Source organism: Neofelis nebulosa, chromosome 4, assembly GCF_028018385.1.
Source record: "Neofelis nebulosa isolate mNeoNeb1 chromosome 4, mNeoNeb1.pri, whole genome shotgun sequence".
Taxonomy (NCBI): Eukaryota; Metazoa; Chordata; class Mammalia; order Carnivora; family Felidae; genus Neofelis; species Neofelis nebulosa.
In genome coordinates this window covers 116046512-116065636 of record NC_080785.1, presented here as the reverse complement: position 1 = coordinate 116065636, position 19125 = coordinate 116046512, and the positions used below count along the sequence as shown (strand labels likewise).

At 42.4% G+C, this 19125-nt stretch overlaps 1 protein-coding gene across 3 annotated transcripts in view; it reads left to right on the top strand.

The window, feature by feature from the left end:
* Positions 1-17744, top strand: part of TSEN2 (tRNA splicing endonuclease subunit 2) — a 49421-nt gene extending 31677 nt beyond the window's left edge. For all 3 annotated transcript variants that reach the window (XM_058725957.1, XM_058725956.1, XM_058725958.1), the window contains 6 exons: positions 2133-2183; positions 5025-5163; positions 12854-12890; positions 13611-13722; positions 14745-14834; positions 15759-17744. In XM_058725957.1, the coding sequence (XP_058581940.1) occupies positions 2133-2183; positions 5025-5163; positions 12854-12890; positions 13611-13722; positions 14745-14834; positions 15759-15818 (489 nt within the window). In that variant the 3' untranslated portion in view covers positions 15819-17744. The remainder of the gene's footprint in view (positions 1-2132; positions 2184-5024; positions 5164-12853; positions 12891-13610; positions 13723-14744; positions 14835-15758) is intronic.
* Positions 17745-19125: the final 1381 nt, after the last annotated feature.

Here is a 19125-nt window from a genome sequence, read left to right as displayed (position 1 = left end):
TTAATTGATTTATATATTTGGGTGCTTTCAAGTTGGGGGCATAAATATTTGGAATTGTTAAGTCTTCTTGGTGGATAGACCCCTTCATTATGATACAACGTCCTTCTTCATCTCTTGTTACAGCCTTTGTTTTAAAATCTAGTTGGTCTGATATAAATATGGCTGTTCTGGCTTTCTTTTGCCATCCAGTAGCATGATACATGGTTCTCCATCCCCTTATTCTCAATCTGCAGGTGTCTTTAGGTCTAAAATGAGTCTGTGGTAGCCAGCATATAGATGAGTCTTGTGTTTTTTGATCCATTCTGATACCCTATGTGTTTTGATTGGAGCATTTAGTCCATTTACATTTCAAGTGATTATTGTGTTGCCTGTAGAATTGGTGTTTCTGGTGATGTTCTCTGGTCCTTTCTAGTCTTTGTTGCTTTTGGTCTTTTTGTTTTGTTTTCTCTCCGCTCAAAGAGTCCCCCTTAAAATTTCTTGCAGGGCTGGTTTAGTGGTCACGAACTCCTTTAGTTTTTGTTTGGGATTTTATCTTTCCTTCTATTTTAAAATTTTTTTTAAAACATTTTATTTATTTTTGAGACAGAGAGAGAGAAAGCTTGAACAGGGGAGAGTCAGAGAAAGAGGGAGACACAGAATCTGAAACAGGCTCCAGGCTCTGAGCTGTCAGCACAGAGCCCGACGCGGGGCTCGAACCCATGGACTGCGAGATCATGACCTGAGCCGAAGTCGGACGCTTAACTGACTGAGCCACCCAGGTGCCCCTTTCCTTCTATTTTAAATGACAGCCTTGCTATAAAGAATTCTTGGCTGCATATTTTTCTGATTCAGCACATGATCCTCACAATAGATGCAGAGAAAGCATTTGACAAAATACAGCATCCTTTCTTGATAAAAACCTGCCACTCCTTTCTGGCTGGGGACTGCATCTCGGTTGCCACACTACATAAGAGGGCCCTCCTCATCTGTGCCAGGTGGCAGCAGCAGCATAATGTTTGTCGTTTGGTTGTAAATGAATCTCCCATCCTCATATTTATACAGAAAGTAACCCAGTTTTACTAATAGCCACCATTTAGCGACTAGTACACAGCAATTTTGCATAAGTCTGTTCAGGTGTAAACATGAATCCTTTTCTCCTCTACAAGTAGAGGGTCTATTTGGTGGTATCCATGTTTGGCATTGTCTTAACTTTTATCACTTTTGCAGCACCTGGCTGGCTCAGTCAGTAGTCAGGGTTGGGAGTTTAAACCCCATGTTCTGTGTAAGGTTACTCAAAAAGATAAACTTTTTTAAAAAACTATTTTTATTTCCAAGTATGATTTTGCTCAACTAGAGCTGACTTTCCTTGCTTTTCCTCCTGCCTCCTCATACAAGTAAAACATGTTACTGTATAATGGGAGTGCCTGGGTGGCTTAGTCAGTTAAGCATCCGACCAGCTCAGGTCCTGATCTCGCGGTTCATGAGTTAGAGCTTCCCATCAGGTTCTGCTGTCAGCAAAAGAGCCTGCTTCAGATCCTCTGTCCTCTCTCTCTCTGCCCTTCCCCCACTCATGCTTTTCCCCGCCTCTCTTTCTCAAAAATAAACAAACATTTGGGGGGGAAGAAAAAAGTTACCATATAATGAAGTTCATGGAAAGATAGGGATTACTTAATAGGAAATCACTTTACTGCATGGGTGACTAAAAAACTCATGTTTTGTTATGCAAGCCAAATCTGCACTGCCTACTTTTCATGAATTTCCATATATTTCTTTCTGTAAATTTTTTTCTCAGTTTAATATGGTTATTTAATTTTACAGAGGAAATCTAATGAGCAAAAGTTGCTGTTGTTACAGCTATTTACATCATTTTCCAGTTTAGCTATGTGATTTTTAAGGGGAAAAATACATGGAAATATCATACAAATGCTTTTTTAATTGATTTTTAACCAATTTGTGACTTTTATATTTTCTTAGATGTTTTTTAAATCCTTTAAATTTGCATGAATCATTTATGTTAAAAATTTGTCACCATTTTGAAGATGATTTAAGGATGTTAGTTTGTACTTGAGGCAAAGAGAAATCAGTCTATAAAATAACTTCTCAAGAATGTGGGACAGTTTCTAATGAGCATTTTCTGCTTGCTCTGTTTTTAGGCCTTTTTCCTGGTCTATGCTCTAGGATGTCTAAGCATCTACTATGAGAAGGTAAGATGTCTTATTTAGATACAGTCCACTTAAAATTTTCCTGGCGCCTCAGTGGCTCAATTGGTTAGGCGTCCAACTTTGGCTCAGTTCATGATCTCACAGTTCATGGGTTTGAGCCCTGTGTGGGCTCTGTGCTGACAGGTCAGAGCCTGGAGCCTGCTTCAGATTCTGTGTCTTCCTCTCTCTTTGCCCCTCTCCTGCTTGCTCGCTCTCTCTCTCTCTCTCAAAAATAAACATTAAAAAATTAAAAAAAATATTTTTTCCTGGTGTTGAAAGCAGCTTGTAGTAATTTTCACATTGCTGTAATACAAACGTGCCTACTTTCACCCAGTAAAATTGGATCAGATTTTTTTTCTACATTTGGGCTTTGGGTCCTGAATTGGGACTATTAAGGCAAAAGCCAGCTTTGACTCTTTTAGATTCAATTTCATTCCCAGAGACTAGGAGAAGATCAATATCTTAAATAATGATCAGGAAATATGTGTCAGAAAAGTACTAAAAATTAGCAACAAAAGTTGAAACTGTCCGTGTTTAGCACTTACTTCAGTAAAAGCTGTGTGTTGGGTACCTTACCTGCAGTACTTAATCCTTGCCTCTGCCTGGTAAGAATTCTACAGATAAGGTAACTGAAGCTCAAAGGAAGTAAGTAACTCACCCAAGGTCACACAGCTAGTCTGGTTAGAACTAATAATTGAAGCTATGTCAAGGTATTCCCAAAGCCGTGATTCTATACTGTAGCCTGCTGCCCTTAGAAAGTCCCACAAGAAGCTGGTACCACGGCTTACCTTCTGGTGGAGGCATTGGAGGCTGGGCATACAGATAGAAGGGGAGATTTCCCTGGACACTTCTATGCATGTGAATATAATACCTATTCAAAATCATTCAAATGAAATTAAAATTAAAAAGAGAAAGTTAAGCAGAATAATAGACAGAGACAGTATATTTTGTTCTGTACCTGGGAGTGCATAATTTTATCATTCTTCAAATTCTAATTATATAAATTCTTTTCACGACTATTCCAGTGGTTTGGAAACAGATGTCAGCTGATGGGTGATTCATTTTCTCAGGTGGTGGCCATTCTTAGCCCACCTTTGCCTCCTCTCCTGGGCCTTAGCCAAAATCTGCCAGAACATTCCACTGCTACATAGAATCCTCAGCCTCTGAAACTTGATGGGCTAGCCATATCGAAAGTTCAACCTTCCCTGAAAGACTGTTTCTTGTTAGAGGAGGGCCAACTGTTTCCTTGTGTTAGGACTGAAAGGCCACACATAGGGGCGCCTGGGTGGTTCAGTTGTCAAGCATCTGACTTTGGCTCAGGTCATGATCTCATGGTTCATGAGTTTGAGTCCCACATTGGGTGAGCTCATGCCCCGCTTCTGGTGAACATCAGCCCTGCTTTGAGCAAAACATGAGCACTGCTTCAGGTGAGCCCTGCTTCTCTTTCTCCCTCCCTCCTTCTCTCCCTCCCCCTCCCTCTCCCCCTCCCTCTCCCCCTCCTAGGATTCTCTCTCTCTGCCCTTTGCTCATTTGCGTTCTCTCTCTCCCTCAAAAGTAAATACATAAAATAAAAAATAAAGGCCACATATGTATGGATTTTCTATCTTAGGAACAACTGCAAAAAAAAAAGAATAAGGAAAGGAAAAAAACCTGTAGCTCATATTTATGGATTTTAAATCTTAGGCTGAGACAAACTGAGCAAGTCTCATTGACTGAGCCCTAAACCATCCAAAAAATTGAATGTTCTCTGAACCAAGCCATTCTTGGTCTCTTCACATCCTCCATTAGGAACAAAATGCCCTTTGAAGCTGTTGGATTGCTCATTTGTGCCATGAGATAACACACCCTCCAGTTTCAAGGACTAAATGAAGCGTCTTTTTTTTTTTAAGCTTTTACAAAATTACATTTTGGCTTTTCTGAATGTGGCCTGACATACAGTAGCTATTCTCTTGGGTCTGTGAAATGTTTGGAACATGCTGCCTTGTGGCTTTGGTGGACTTGTCACACTCTAGCTCGCGGCACGCACTCGTCCCTCTGCCCAGAGTGTTCTTCCACAGCCACCCCACCTCCCCCAATTTTCCCACCATCCCCTTCCATTCGGCTACTTCCTCCTCATCTCAGATGTTGCTGTCTCAGGGCAGCCTTTCCCAGGTCCTCCAGACCAGTGCTCTCTGACAGAAGTAAACACAAGCCTCAGATGGGAGCCATGTGGGTCCTTTTTAAAATTTTCTAGTAGCCGCTAGAAAAAAAGGGGCGCCTGGGTGGATAAGTCGGTTGAGCATCCAACTCTTGATTTCTGCTCAGATCATGATCTCTGGGTCATGGGATCAAGCATGGAACCACTCTGAGCATAGAGCCTGCTTGAGATTTTCTCTCTCTCCGTTTCTCCCCCCTCCCTTTCTCTCTCTTCCTCCCCTTCCCCCTTCCCCTCTCCCTGCCTCTGCCCCTCTGCCAGCTCACATGTGCACATGTTTTCTCTGTCTCATAAAAATAAGGGTGGGGGGGGGAGGTAAAAGAAAAAAGGTGAAACTAATTTATATTATTTGCAAGATTTGTTTAACTCAACATTTCCAAACTTACTGAGATAGTTTACTTTCTTGTTTTCCTACCAAGTCTTTGAAATTCAATGTGTATTTTCCCCTTGAGGCACATCTCCCTTAGGGCCTATATCTGATGCTGCCATACTGGACAGCATGGGCCTAGATCTTCTGTTAAGTCCCTCCGTTGTGGGTACCGTGTTCCCTGCTTCCACTCCGCACTTAGTGTAGATGTCCGTTCACTGGCTGAATGATGAGTGAACACATACATAATCATGCCCCTCTTTTTTTTTTTTTTTAATATTAGGAGCCTTTAACAATCCTGAAGCTCTGGAAAGCTTTCCCTATAGTTCAGCCCACATTCAGGACTACGTACATGGCATACCATTACTTCCGAAGCAAGGGCTGGGTTCCCAAAGTGGGACTGAAGTATGGGACAGATTTACGTAAGTAATTCTTGGTAGGTGCGAGAACCAAGGTTCGCAGCAGATCCCGGGGTGAAAACTGAATTGGTTATATGTACTGTTGCTCATTTTTTTCTAAGATGATGCTTTCCTTCTGGCTTAGGTAAGAATATTTGGATTGAAGTGGAGGGTTTGTCCAGGAAGAGTGGAAAGGAAGTCTAAGGGGCAAGCCCGGGATAGAAGCCTGGAGGCCTAAGTGTTCAGGTTTTTTTCTCTCACCACTCTGTAATCTGAGAAGAGAGTTTTACAGCTCTGCCCCCTCCTCTCATTAGCCACTCACTCCTATGATTTGGGGAGTCCCTCATCCTCTAGGCCTCCATTGTCACATCTAGCAAATGACAATAATCACAGAATTAGAAGAATAATCACAGCTACCATTTGTTGAGCATCTACTATGTGTCAAACATTTTAAAATTCATTATCTCATTTAATCCCTAAAGCAGCAAAGGATACTCTTATTATTCTAATTTTTCCGATAGACTGCAGTTGTGAGAGAATGGGTCATTTGCCCCTAATAGTTTCCAGGACCAGTTACTTACGGAGCTGGGCTTTTTCTGGAGCCCAGGCCCTTAGAAACTGCATCTTCTTATCTTAAAGTAAGGCTTTTGGACCAGAGGAGCACTTCATTCAACAGATCATTACGGAGACTCTTCTGTGGGCCAGGTCTTGTTAGGTACCAGGAAGACAGAGGTGAATGAGACAAACACAGAACTGCCTTGATGGAGCTGCGTACATTCTGGCTGGGGAGATCAATAAGCAAACAAGTAAATATATAATCTAATTTCAGGGACTATTAAATACTAAGAAAAATAAAACATAGTAGAGGGATAGAAAGTCAGGAAAGTTAGGAAAAGGCTCTGAAAAGATGTGATCAAAACAAGCAAAATGTGACCACAGTACGGAACAGGCTACTTGAGAATCTGGAGAAATACATGGTAGGCCCAATGTGAACAGCAAGTGCAAAGGCCCTGAGGCAGGAATGAGCTCAGTTTCAGGAACAACATAAAAACAGGGTGTCTAGAACTTAGAGATCCCAGGGAAAGAGCAAAGAACATGGTAGGCACAGAGTGAATAGCAAGCACAAAGGCCCTGAGGCAGGGAAGTCTCAGGAACAGCATAAAGGTAGTGTATCTAGTACTTAGAGATTCCGGGGAGAGTTACATGAGGTGATGTCTGCAAATTCAGCTTGGGCAGATTATGTAGGGCCCGGTTGTTATTCTGGTGATTAGAAGTCTTGGGAGAGTTTGAGCAAAGGAGTGACTTAAGTGAATAGAACTCTCTGTCTCCTCTGTTACTGGTAGACTGTGGGATGGGGGGCAGGGGGCAAAAATGGAAGCAGATAGACTTTGTTAGGGAAGCTGAGCCCAACCAACCCTGCAGACAGAATGGATGTAGGAGTTTCATTTAAGAGGAATCAGGGATAATGCTTACATACATGGATTCGTATTTTAGACATATTAAGTCCAGTGGAGATACTGTAAAATAGATGATTCTAGAGCATAGGACAGCCTTCAGATAAAAATTTAGAGTTGTCGTTGTGTAAGTGGCTCCCAAAGCCACAGGCCCGGGTCAGTGGGCATAAATCCTAGGGTCCGTGCCCAGCACTAGTGTCACTGCCAAGTCCCTCAAACTCATTTCCCTCACCTCCCAAGTGAGGGTGCTTCCTGGATGCTTTTCAGAATTACTTGTGAGGTTCAGACAAAAAATGTCAATATATTTGAAAGGTCTTCTAAGAAGTCACGGCCCCTGAGGTCTTTTGACCTGTGTCATATGGTCCTTCCAAATGCTTTGAGCCTTTTTAAATACCCAAAGAAAGCCAATTCATTCTTTTAAATCTTTAAATGCTCTAAACTGTGCTTCACCTGGAATCATAGGATAGTCTTCAGGAAACCCCAGCACAATATAAAATACTGTGTTTTAGATTGGTGTGTTGTTATGGGTCAAGAGTCTGAACCTTTCACTAAGTTCTCAAGCGGGGAGGGAACATGTCTGCAGTCCAAAATAAAGGTTAAGAATTTCCTATTCCTCTAAGATAAATGATTCCTTTTGTTTGTTCCACAGCTGGATTTCAGGTACAGATATCCTAACTCAGGGTTACCACACGAATGATCAGGATTAGCTTGAGATTAGTTTGCTAGGTTTCCATGTAATTGTGTTGGCCACAGTTCACGATGTTTAAATAAGTTATGTGCCCATTTTCCTTCCTTGGCTTCCTGCCCTGTTCTCCTTTTCATACTCCTGTAAGAGTAGCCACTCAGTGTAAACACTTGGCAGGTCTTCTTCAGCTTTTTCGTTGTAGGAGTGAAACTTGAATTAGAACTTTCCAGTCAAGAAGTCTGCAGGGACACATTGAGAAGTGGCAGGGGGCTAGTAAAGAGAGCTCTTTGGGTTCATAGCCAGCTCTGCCTCTTTACTGTGTGACCTCAAGCAAATTACTTCTCTCTGAGTTTCCATTTGCTCATCATATAACATGGATAACACCATAACGTACACACACATACACACACATTTAAAACATCTTCATAAAAACTAAAATAAAAAGTTGCAGGGGACAGGAGCCTATGTTGAGTGCCTTCTAAGCATACTTATCTCATGTATTTTCAATACTAAGCCATATTTTTGAATGAAGAGTAATTTTAAAACCAAAACTGCCTTATGGGGATGGTTGAAAGGACAGATGTTTTTTTAAAAGAAATGAAACAACTGCTATTTTCCAACTCCCCAGAGGCCTTTGCCACAGCTGGGTCATATCATGTAACTTCAGGCTGCTTGTATAATTAATTTGAGACCAGGTCTCTGGCCCAGCAGCAACATGAAGGGTGTCTTCACATTTCCTGCTTTAGCAGAGGTTCACAAGCAGTGCTAGCCTGGGATAAGAGGAACAGCTTGCTGGGGTGCCTGGCTGGCTCAGTTGGGAGAGCATGTGACTCTTGATCTTGGGGATGTGAGTTCAAGCCCCACATTGAGTATAGAGATTACTTAAAATCTTTAAAAAAAAAAAAAAAAAGAAGAAGAAGAGGAAGGAAAGAAAAAGAAAAAGTAGGGTTGCCTGAGTGGCTCTGTTGTTGAAGCATCTGACTCTTGATTTCAGCTCAGGTCATGATCTCACAGTTGTGATATCTAGCCTTCTCTCTCTGTCTCTCTGCCCCTCACCCCCTCACTCATGCACACATGCTCACTCGCTTGCTCTCTCTGTGTCTTTCTCTCTCAAAAACAAAAAAACCCACAAAATTTAAAAAGAGGAACGGTTTCCTAAACTTTACCTCTTCTCTGGGCACAGTTCCTCGGTGGCTGCTGTTTTTTAGCAATATTATTTTGAGGGTTGATGACCTAATCACACATACCCTAGAACTGCCAAGACAGGTTAAACCCAGGACATCCTCTCTTGACCATTGTTTCTGTTTACAGAGGTAATGACTCATGACCAAGAGCCCTTATGAAATTCACATCTTATCAGGGAAACTCTTCCCTTGAATAAATCTTGTCAATCACATTTCATTCTAGGAGTGGTACTCGAGCTAGTGATATGGATCTCAAATCAAGTGCAGCTGCTGAGCTACTTGACCTTGATCACCCACTGATGAAAACTAGACTAGAAACCAAGTGGGAGCCTTTCCTTATATTCCCCACCCAGAAGCTCCCATAGCTGCTGGCTCTTATGGCAACCGGGCACCTTGCCTTGGTGCTTTTCTTCCCTCGTCTTATTTACTCTTCATACTCCTATGAGGCGTGTGGCATTCACCTCCTTTTATAATGCGCTGAGGAAATTACTGTTTAAAAGGGTCAAGGGAGTTGCCAAGGGTCCCACAGCAAGTAGGTGCAGAGATTAGCTCTGTCTGGGTCCGAGCTCTGTGTACTTCCACGGAGTGGTACTTCTCTGCCAGCCAGAAAGCGAAAATCCAACTCAAGGTGTAGATTTTTTGTTTTTTTCTCACACAGGCAGCTACTGGTTGATGTAACTTAAGATCTAGTTACTCCCAAGCCTCCTTCCCATACACTCCAGTTTTGGATTTGCATTGACTAAGTTCGGTCATGTGATTTCGCAGCTGCCTGCAAATTAGAAGTCAGAGGACAAGTGGAATGACGGGAGCTGTTAGAAGCCAACAGAGTTACAGGATTCCCAGAGTCCAGAGGAACTGTCCTGGGCATGGCGCCCCACCTAGAGACTGAGCCAGGGAGAGGCTTTAGAGCAGCTCCTCTGTACTCCTCACAGAACAAGGAGGTGCACCTTCTTCCGTCTCCCTTTTTGGTTCTTTCCTGAACCACTCTCTTGCCTTCTTTTCTAGTCAAATTTTTTAAATACTTTAACATTTTCCACATCTGCGCATATAAGCCTTAGTATTTCTGCATGCAGCTCATAAGAATAGGGACATTCTCCTACATAACGGTAATACCGTACTATACCCAACAGAAATTAGAAATTTTCTTTTTCTTTATTAATTTTTCTTAACATTTATTTTATTTTTGAGAGAGAAGGAGACACCGAATTCGAAGCAGGCTCCAGGCTCTGAGCTGTCAGCATGATCTTGAACCCACAAACCATGAGATCATGACCTGAGCCGAAGTTGGACGCTTAACCAACTGAGCCACCCAGGCGGCCCTAGAATTTTTCAATATCACCAAAATATCAGAAAATTTAAATTTTCTTCTGCTGTCCCCAAAATGTGTCTTGTGGCTGTGCGGGGGGAGGTCGTTTTTGTTTTCAATACCAGCTCTAGTCACAGTTCACTTACCACATTTGGTATTACAGGTTTCTCTTTTATTTTGCTATGGCTGCCATAATAAATTCCCACATACTGGAGTGGGGGGCTTAAAGCAACAGAAACTGGGGCGCCTGGGTGGCTCGTTGGTTAAGTGTCCAACTTTGGCTCAGGTCATGATCTCGAAGTTCATGGGTTTGAGCCCCACGTCAGGCTCTGTGCTGATGGCTCAGAGCCTGGAACCTGCTTTGGATTCTGTGTCTCTCTCTCTCTCTCTCTCTGCCCCTCCCCTGCTCACGCTCTGTCTCTCTCTCAAAAATAAATAAACATTAAAAAAAAATTTTTTTTTAGAAAAACAGCATAAACTTATTCTCTCACAGTTCTGAAGACCAGACATTCACAGGACCATTCTCTCTCCAGAGACAGTAGGGGAACTCGGTCCCTTGTCTATAGTGTTTCTAGTGGCACCTGGCGTCCCTTGGCTTATCACTCCAGTCTCTGCAAAGAACCTTCTTCAAATAAGGCCACATTCACAGATTCAGGGATTAAGATGTAAACGTACCTTTTGGGGGCCACGATTCACCCCACTACGGCCTCTTTAGCTTTTTTAAATCTAAAACGGTTTCTCTACCTTGTTGGTTTTTCATGATACTGAGTTTTCTTGAAAACTCCTAGAGGATATCCCACATTCTAGATATGTTCGATTGTTTCCTCATCATTAGACTCCATCTCACCATTCTTCAGCATGCATGGGTTCCCTGTGTATTTATTGTGCCCCATCAGGAGGTACTTAACATCAGGCTGTCCCACTGTATGATCACGTGGCCGAAGTGACCATTGTCAGATGTCTGTTGTAAAATTACATTTTTCCTTTTGTAATTAACAAATAATGTGTAGGGTGAGACTGTGCGTATCTGGTTCCCTGATAATTACAACAGTTGCCCGAATTAATTTCTTACACTAATCATCATTTTGTAATTCTGTCATTCCTTCCACACGCCATCTCTGACGTTCACTTAAAAGAAGGAGCTTTCCCTTCATTTCCCCGTTCTTTCAGACTTTATTTTTGAATGCCCAGGATTTCTTAGACTTCCAAAGTTTTCATCTTTCTGCTTGAGAGGCATTTTTGTAAAAACAATTTTACTTTTCCCTCTGAATATGCTGTCATCATTATGATTACTATCCTAGGTAACATTTTGAACCCTTACTTTATGCCAGCCACCATGTCAATGCCTCTACATTCAGTCACTACGCCAGGTTTTTTATAATAAGGAAGTTGAAACACAGGGCGTCATCATGTCGTCTTGATACTGCTAAGACTTGAACTTGAGTCTGTCTGATGTCAGTGTTCATGCTTTTAACTTCTAAACTATATCATCATCATCAGTCATCTGAAGTGACCCAACCTGTAGGTAAGAGCTGCTTTCGAGCTGTGAATGTTCCAGTGTTCCAGATGCACATGAGATTCAAGATGTGTGCCTGATCATAAATAATGGTATTTGAGGGCTAGAAAAGGTCCCAATTTCCCCCTTGTTCGTCATTGTGTAATTCTGGACACTGAGGCTCAGAGATATTAGTAACTTGTTTGGAGTCACACCTCCAAGAATGGCAGAGACTGGACAGGAAACAAAACTCCTGAATTCAAGTTTTTTCCAGTACGTGGTTTCTTTCCACTGCGTCTCAAAACATTGAGGATTGTATGTTGGGGTATTTACTTAAATTTGTGCCCTTACACAGTGAATTTGAGCTGCTTGCCAAATCCTTTAAATATACTTTAAATAGGAAATAAAATAATAAAAAGGAAATGTGACCCTAGAAAATGTACTCTAGGTGAAGGATTGCTGTATTGTCTCTAGGATCCTACAGGGTTACTAACTGAGGCTGTAAAGTTGGCTCTGAGCTTGCTGAGCCTTAGGGAAATGGGATTAGCTACAGTACTGTTACGGCCAAAAAGGAAGATTCTGTCAATTCTTCAATGGATAAAAAGTTTTTCTGCTTTGATTTGCACTGGCCACAAGCTTACAGATGTAATTGTGTATTAGTAAAGGTAATTTTTATAGCTATAGTTACATATAAACCCCAAATCTCAGAGGCCTAACAATTTCATTGCACGTGAAATTCAAAACCAGTATCTCTGAGTGGTGGGCCAATCGACTCCCAAAGGTGCTTCAGGAGCCCAGGTTGCTTCCTTGTGGCTCCATGGCCTTCACCACATGGCTTTCAAGGTCACCTTCAAAAAGGAATAAACACACAATTGGTGCATGGAAGGGTTTTATGGGCCAGGCTTTCTGCTTGGGAAACTGAGAGACAGGGTCTAGCCCTGTGCCTGGAAAGAGAGGAGAAACAGGTTTGATGAACAGATAGCTACTCCCCACCACAGACTGTGTGCCTCTGCAGGATTCCGTGCACAGTTCCAGAGTCCGCGTGGCAGAGTCCCTGCTCCAGGCTCTTTTGGGCACTGGCTTTTGAGCTCCATAGATTAAATTAGTAGGGCAGACTAATCTCCACAGGTGGTACGTATGGTTACTCATCTCTGGTACCAACACTCAAGTCAGCTTGTACCTAGCCAGAGTAGCTCAGGCACTTTGAATTACACTGATGAGAAATTAATAACAAAATGTTATTATATGAACTTCACATGTTGTGACATTATTTCACATTCTCACTCGAGATTGTAAGACAAGAGGCAAGACAAAAATCACTTGTATTTCAGTTTGGATTTCATTTGTGGGGTGAGGGTGGGATGAGAATGTTCGGGTCCTGGCCACAGATTTGCTGCTTTATTAATTGCATTTTGTTCCAAGGGGGGAAGAAAACAGTTTGGGTTTTAAAAATAGACCACTGGACATTTTGCACATTACCCATGTACAGATAATTGGGTATTTATAGCTCTTTGGAGAAGAGAAAACATCAATAATACAGTAAGATTTTGATTTTAAGGGGTTATACATTTTCTTTCTTTTTCTTTGCAGTGTTGTATCGAAAAGGCCCTCCATTTTACCATGCAAGGTTTGGAGTGATTTTTTTTTTTTTAATGTTTTATTTATTTTTTGAGTGAGAGTGTAAAGTGGGGGAGGGGCAGAGAGAAGGGGACAGAAGATCCAAAGTGGGCTCTGTGCTGACAGGCTGACAGCAGCATGCCCAACATGGGGCTCGAACTCATGAACCGTGAGATCATGACCTGAGCCGAAGTCGGATGCTCAACCAACTGAGCCACCCAGGTGCCCCTGTGGTGATTTTTTAAGTAAGGTAATGGCTTCAAAGGACAGGAGGAAATTTCTGACCTCCTGTGCCACAGAAACAATTACAATCATGTTTCTCTTGGCCTGTTAGGAATAGATGCTCTGCAACTGTGCTTTATATACTAATGTTGTACTATGTACATAGTAATAAATAGGTTATAATATGTTTTAGTATTACACATTCAGTTACTCTAAGCAGTAATTGTTCATCTTAATATCAGTGAGTATCTAAACAGTTGAATGAATTCACAGCTTTCTTGTCAGGTAAAGTATTTCTGTTCTCTCCTTGTCACTGTTGAGATCAGCCTGAAAGTTTGTAATTTAAAGTAGGAGTTTTTCATTAATATTTTTCCCAATAACGTTGTAGGAGAATTTAGGAGGAGATGATGTACGTTTTATTTTCTGTGTCTTTGTTTGGTAGAACAAGCATTATTCTTTTTAAAGAGGTTGATTTCATGCTTTTTAATGCCCTCTGTGTGTCTTCCAGTTATTCTGTCATTATTGAATTAGTCGACGACCATTTTGAGGGCTCTCTTCGCAGACCTTTCAGCTGGAGGTCACTGGCTGCCTTGAGCAGAGTTTCAGTTAATGTCTCCAAGGTAACGACATCAGCTTTGGCATTCACAAGTCATTTAAATGCTTGGATTTTTTTTCTTAAATGTAGTAGAATCATAAAAGTCATCTGTAGGAACTTCACAGTGTTCCTGCCAGTGAAGTTCTAAAAAGGTGGGGGGCTAGAAGCTGACCTCTTCTCGTGTTCCCTGCCCCTACCCTCTGGTACTGAGCACCACGAATTGAGCTTCAAAGATCCCTAGTGATTGATGTTGGTGGGCATTGCCTCCCTTCCCAGGCCTGCCATCAACACACGCTCAAAAGTTACTCACACACGTTCACAAAGGAGTCAAAACATTGATTTCTTTTCAAAGCTAGCAGATCTCTTGAAGCGAGAGGAAGGATATTAGTATTTATAGCTAAACACTGTACATGTTTTGTCACCACCCTGTCGGTATCCTTATCCCTAAGAGTGAGGAATCAGAGTCAGAGATGTTAAGGGACAAACCCAAGATCATGCAGCTTATATGCAGAATGGGGATTCAGACCCAGAGTCGTCTGACTGCCGGACTTGTCTTCTGCCATATCCTGCTCCCGTCAAGATAGAAGGGAAATTTCATCTTACCCCAGGACTACTAAGGATGAAAGCTTTGTGTGTTCTCTGTTACTCAATAACTTGCTAACCAAACACAGACTGTGAGCCCCTCTGAGTCTGTCCCACTGCTGCTGGAGGCGCTGTGGGAGGTGACACCAGAAGGCCCAGCAGAGGCCAGGGGGCAACTGCCTTGTCTGCAGGTGAAACTGCTTAGGTTTAGCCTGTAAAAAATAGCTTTATCTTTTAGAAATAGGAAATCTGTACTGTTTCTAGTATTTTTACACCCATTGTATGGGCCTGGTCCTTAGTTAGATCCCGGGCCCATTTGTGTTCCTGGAGGAAACCGGTATGCTTTGTGAGTTTCCAGGAGCACTCAGTGGGAGGGAATGGAGACTGCCTGCACTTCCTGATCACGCACCCAAATTTATATTATTATTGTGTGGGATGTGGAGATTGTTCTTTGTTTCTCAATAGGAACTTATGCTGTGCTATTTGATTAAACCCTCTACCATGACTGACAAAGAGATGGAGTCACCAGAGTGTATGAAACGAATCAAAGTTCAGGTAGGTAAACTCAGAGACAAGTTCATGGCATCCTAAAGACCGTATCCACTGTATTGTGTCCTCTGGAACACGTGGTCCCAAGAAAAGAAAGGAAAACCTCTTGCCTTGGTAACAGGAAGCCCCCACAGGCCCTCTCCCCGCTGAGCCTGCTCTCAGTCCCCCTTAACTCCTGCTGCTGCTTTACCTGCAGTGTCATCTGGCTTCCATCCCCACCATTCAGCTGAAACTGCTCTCACAGGCGGCCTGGGACCACCCAGCCAAGCCTCTCCCAGTTCCCAGTCTTCCTGGAGAGTTTTTCTCTGGCAAGACTGCCACGTTCATCATGCTGTCCCCCAGGGTTACTCGCTATTTCTGCAAGTAACTGCCCGTCTGCCTGTGACTCCTCCCCCACATGCAGCCGTCCTCGTCCTCTTTCATCTCTAACATTGCACCCCATCTCCTTGTTCACACCACCCGGTCCCTCTACAGCCCCACCAGTCACCATTCGGCTTCCCCGGCCTCAGCGCCTCATCCATCCAGTTTGTCTTGCCTGTGCCCACTCGGTTAGCTGTTCCTAAAATGCCAGCCCAGACCCACTTCTCCCTTCTCAGTGCCAGCCCGGATACACCAGATGCATACCCAGATACATCTCAGATTTGGTTCTCGTGCTAGCTTTCAGATTCCTTTTCCTGAAATGTCCCAGTGGGATACCAAGGCCAAGGCACATTTAGCTTTTAAAATCTTTGTGTGATTATGGTAGGTAGTATTTGCGTATAAGGTGTGTACATTTTCTCCAGATGTTTCAGTAACAAGGAATAGGAACAGGTGTCATCATTAATACAGACAACTCTTTGTGAAATGTTACTGTGATGTCACACACCTAGCATGTTCTTTCATTTCTGATGTTGGAACTTTCAGTCACCTTTTTATTTTGATTGGTTGCAGGAGGTGATTCTAAGCCGTTGGGTTTCTTCACGAGAGAGAAGTGACCAAGACGAACTTTAACAATTCAACCTCAGAATTCTGATTTACCAACAAATACTGTTGAGTGTCCTACAGTAAGCCAAGTTCTGTGTGAGGTAAAAAGTCCTCTTACTATAATCGCCCAGTAAGTGAAAAGTTCTAAAGGGCATGGCCCCCCCATCACCAAAAAGCAATTAGTATTTTAAAAGATAAAATGACACAGGGGAGAACAAAGAGCCCTCTGCTGGCCTTCAGATTCTGTTCTTGAGTAAGTCACTGACCCTGACTGATCCTGAATTTCTCGTCTGTGGGCCCGCATCCTCACCCATTCAGTAAGCACATTGGACTAGATGAGTTCCAAGAGGACTCTTCCAGCTACAGGGAAATTCTGTTACTCTCTGATTTTACCTGACAACGACAGTAGTTTACATTTATGTGACACGGTACAGTTTCCCAAACTCTTTTCTATGCATCTCATTACTCACATCCAGTGTGTTCCTGAGAGTGTGCCGGAAAGGAGACTTGGGGATTATAAGACTCTGTGTGCCAATATGTTAAATGGAAAAAATGATGTGTCTCATCTTTTCTAAGAACTTCAACCAATTACTCAACCCTGGAAAATCCACTTATTATCTGTCCAGGATTTCTGAATCGTAAAGCCTTTCAAAAACGTCATCACCTAATCATTAACTCTCAGCTCACTGATGGGCACATTTGTGTCCAGTACACCACAGTGTTATACAGTATTAGATAAAAATTGCATCTTGCTTCAGTGAACTTGTTTGTAAAATAAAAATAGGTAGTGAAATAATGTATGAGGATACATAATGAATGCAGTTAGCATTTAGTAGAACTCAGTAAACAAAGCCTTTTTCAAATTGGTTACATACCAGTCAAGGTTTTGCAGGGCAGCAGGGGTGGAGGGGAAGATGAGCAGGAGGGAAACCAGTGACAGCCTGAGGGAAACAGGTGTGTGAGATTCGTCCAGTGTCCAAATTCAAGACAATGGCAGTCTTCTCTTTGACACTGCATACCCCAGAAGTGGACGGTGAGAGCTGGAATGTTTGCATTCCTGTGACGTGTGGTCTCGGAGCTTCCGGCGGCCTGAGATTCCACCTGATGTCGTTTTTAAACATGGTGCTTCTGTTCACGTCATGATCCTGCTCTCGCAACAGAAGCATTAGATCTGCATGATCTACATTTTAAAGATTTGGCATTCAAATAAGGGAGCTCCTCTTTTTCCCTCGGATGCAGACCAATATGATTACCAATTTGAAAGAGCCTCTCAGTAATACGCCTTTTTGCTGTACGTTAGCGATACCAGTAGCTCAACATTTTTACTACCCGCTTTGCTCTCACCAGGCTCCTTAGCAAAGTCAGAGACTTGGCTTTCAAACATCATCACTTTTTTTAAAACCCTGAAAGTCAGCAAAAATTTCAGGCGCTATTTTTTTCCCCATTTCATCTGTCATTTGTGGTGACACTTCTCTCCATACCCAATCAGTGTGTCATATGCCTTGATGGTAAAAATTCTTCTGTGAATCCTTCATCACAGTTCTGTCAGCCCGTGAGCACCCACATCACCTGCTTATCATCTGCTAATGTGCCTTCAAGGTTGTGGTGACTTCTTCATGTAAAGGCTACAGTAAAGATGTAGAAAAGCCACAAGACTACACAGATACTACTTATAAACGAAAGCTCTAGAAGGATGTCCAAAAGCACCATCTTGAAACAAACCTTGTATGAAAGATTTTCCTCCTTCATGTACACCGTCTGAACATGCTGCAGTGGGCCATGCACTCTTCAGCATTTCCCAAGGGCCCTGGGGTTCTGGAATGATGTCCCAGCAAAGGTTTTGGGTTACATGAGCCTCACAGTTACCAGCTAAAAGCAGTATTAGCTTGTCTTTAGATGTATTATGTCCTGGCACTTTTTTCTTACCTTCTGAAATAAATGTAACAGATGGCATGTGTTTTTTTTAAAAAAAAGCTCAGGTTCAGCAAGTTTGGAAATTTGCTCTGTGATAAAACCACCTTCACAAATGGCTGTGGTTCAGTGGGGAGATGCTGCTGCCTTACAGAGCAGAAGTTGCTTCACCCACTCTCTTCCAAGCATGTTTTATGTGGTTCTTAAATCTCGAACCTCCGAGATTTGCTTTAAAACTGGAATTCTTCACCAAATCCTCTCTCTCAGCTCTCCCAAGGTGTCTAAGCTGCCCAGTGTACCAGCATGTGTTCAGTAGCATCACGCTGACTGGCCATGCAGCCTCCATACAAGAATTTCACTGGCTTTATAACAGCACGCCACACTCAAGAACGCCACGAAACTTTGTGGAACCAGCACTTTTTACAAGTTGTTTTGTTACCCAGTGCAAAAAATATATACACAAAAAAGAAGGAATACATACTTGGCCAAGACTGTATCTTTTATGTGACCACCTTTCTGAACTATCACTTCTAATTTTTTTTTTCTAATAAAGGGGATTTCTTGGGCCTTTAAAACTCCCATACTTTAATAGCACCTGGTTGGCTCAGTCAGTTCAGTGTCCAACTCTTGATCTTAGCTCAGGTCATGATCTCACGGTTTGTGGGATCAAGCTCCTCACTGAGCTCTGTGCTGACAGCACGGAGCCTGCTTGTGATTCTCTCTTTCCCTCTCTCTCTCTGCCTGCCCTGCTCATGTGCTCTCTCTCTTTCTCAAATATGTAAAGTTTAAAAAAAAAAAATCACCTACTTTCTTCTTGGGCTTTTCCAGTCCCATAAGAAACGTTTTTACTTAATACAGCGGGGGAAATGATGCGACAATACAGCACACATCTAAACAGCACAAGCATGGAGCAGTCAGCTAAGACCAGCACGTGCCGTGTGGTCCGGACACTCACAACTTGAGTGATTTTGCTGACGACTCCTATACTCATTGTTTTGTATTTGAATAGCCAATATACCATTTTTTTTGTAAATAGTTATAGCAGATATTCAGATAGTAGAGTTTAAGATGGGGCAGACCCCTGTGTTCTTGCTTATCACACAATAGGCTTTTTTTCCAATACAGAAAATCAATTTGATTTCAACAACTACAAATACATGGAAAATGGGAATTGAAATTTAAAAATAAAAATAGTATCATTTAAAATAATAACATAAATCATGAAATACTAAGGTATAAATCTTAGAATCACACAACAGACTTTTGACTTCAAATGGTGGGAGCCTCCACAGGATGAAGGTTTGAGGCTCAGAGACGTGACCACCCCACACCACCGCCACGGAGTGCGAGCGGAGGACTTGACCCCAGAGCTCTCAGTCCTATTTAGTGCCTTTATAAGATCTCCGCAGCTAAAGTGACACCA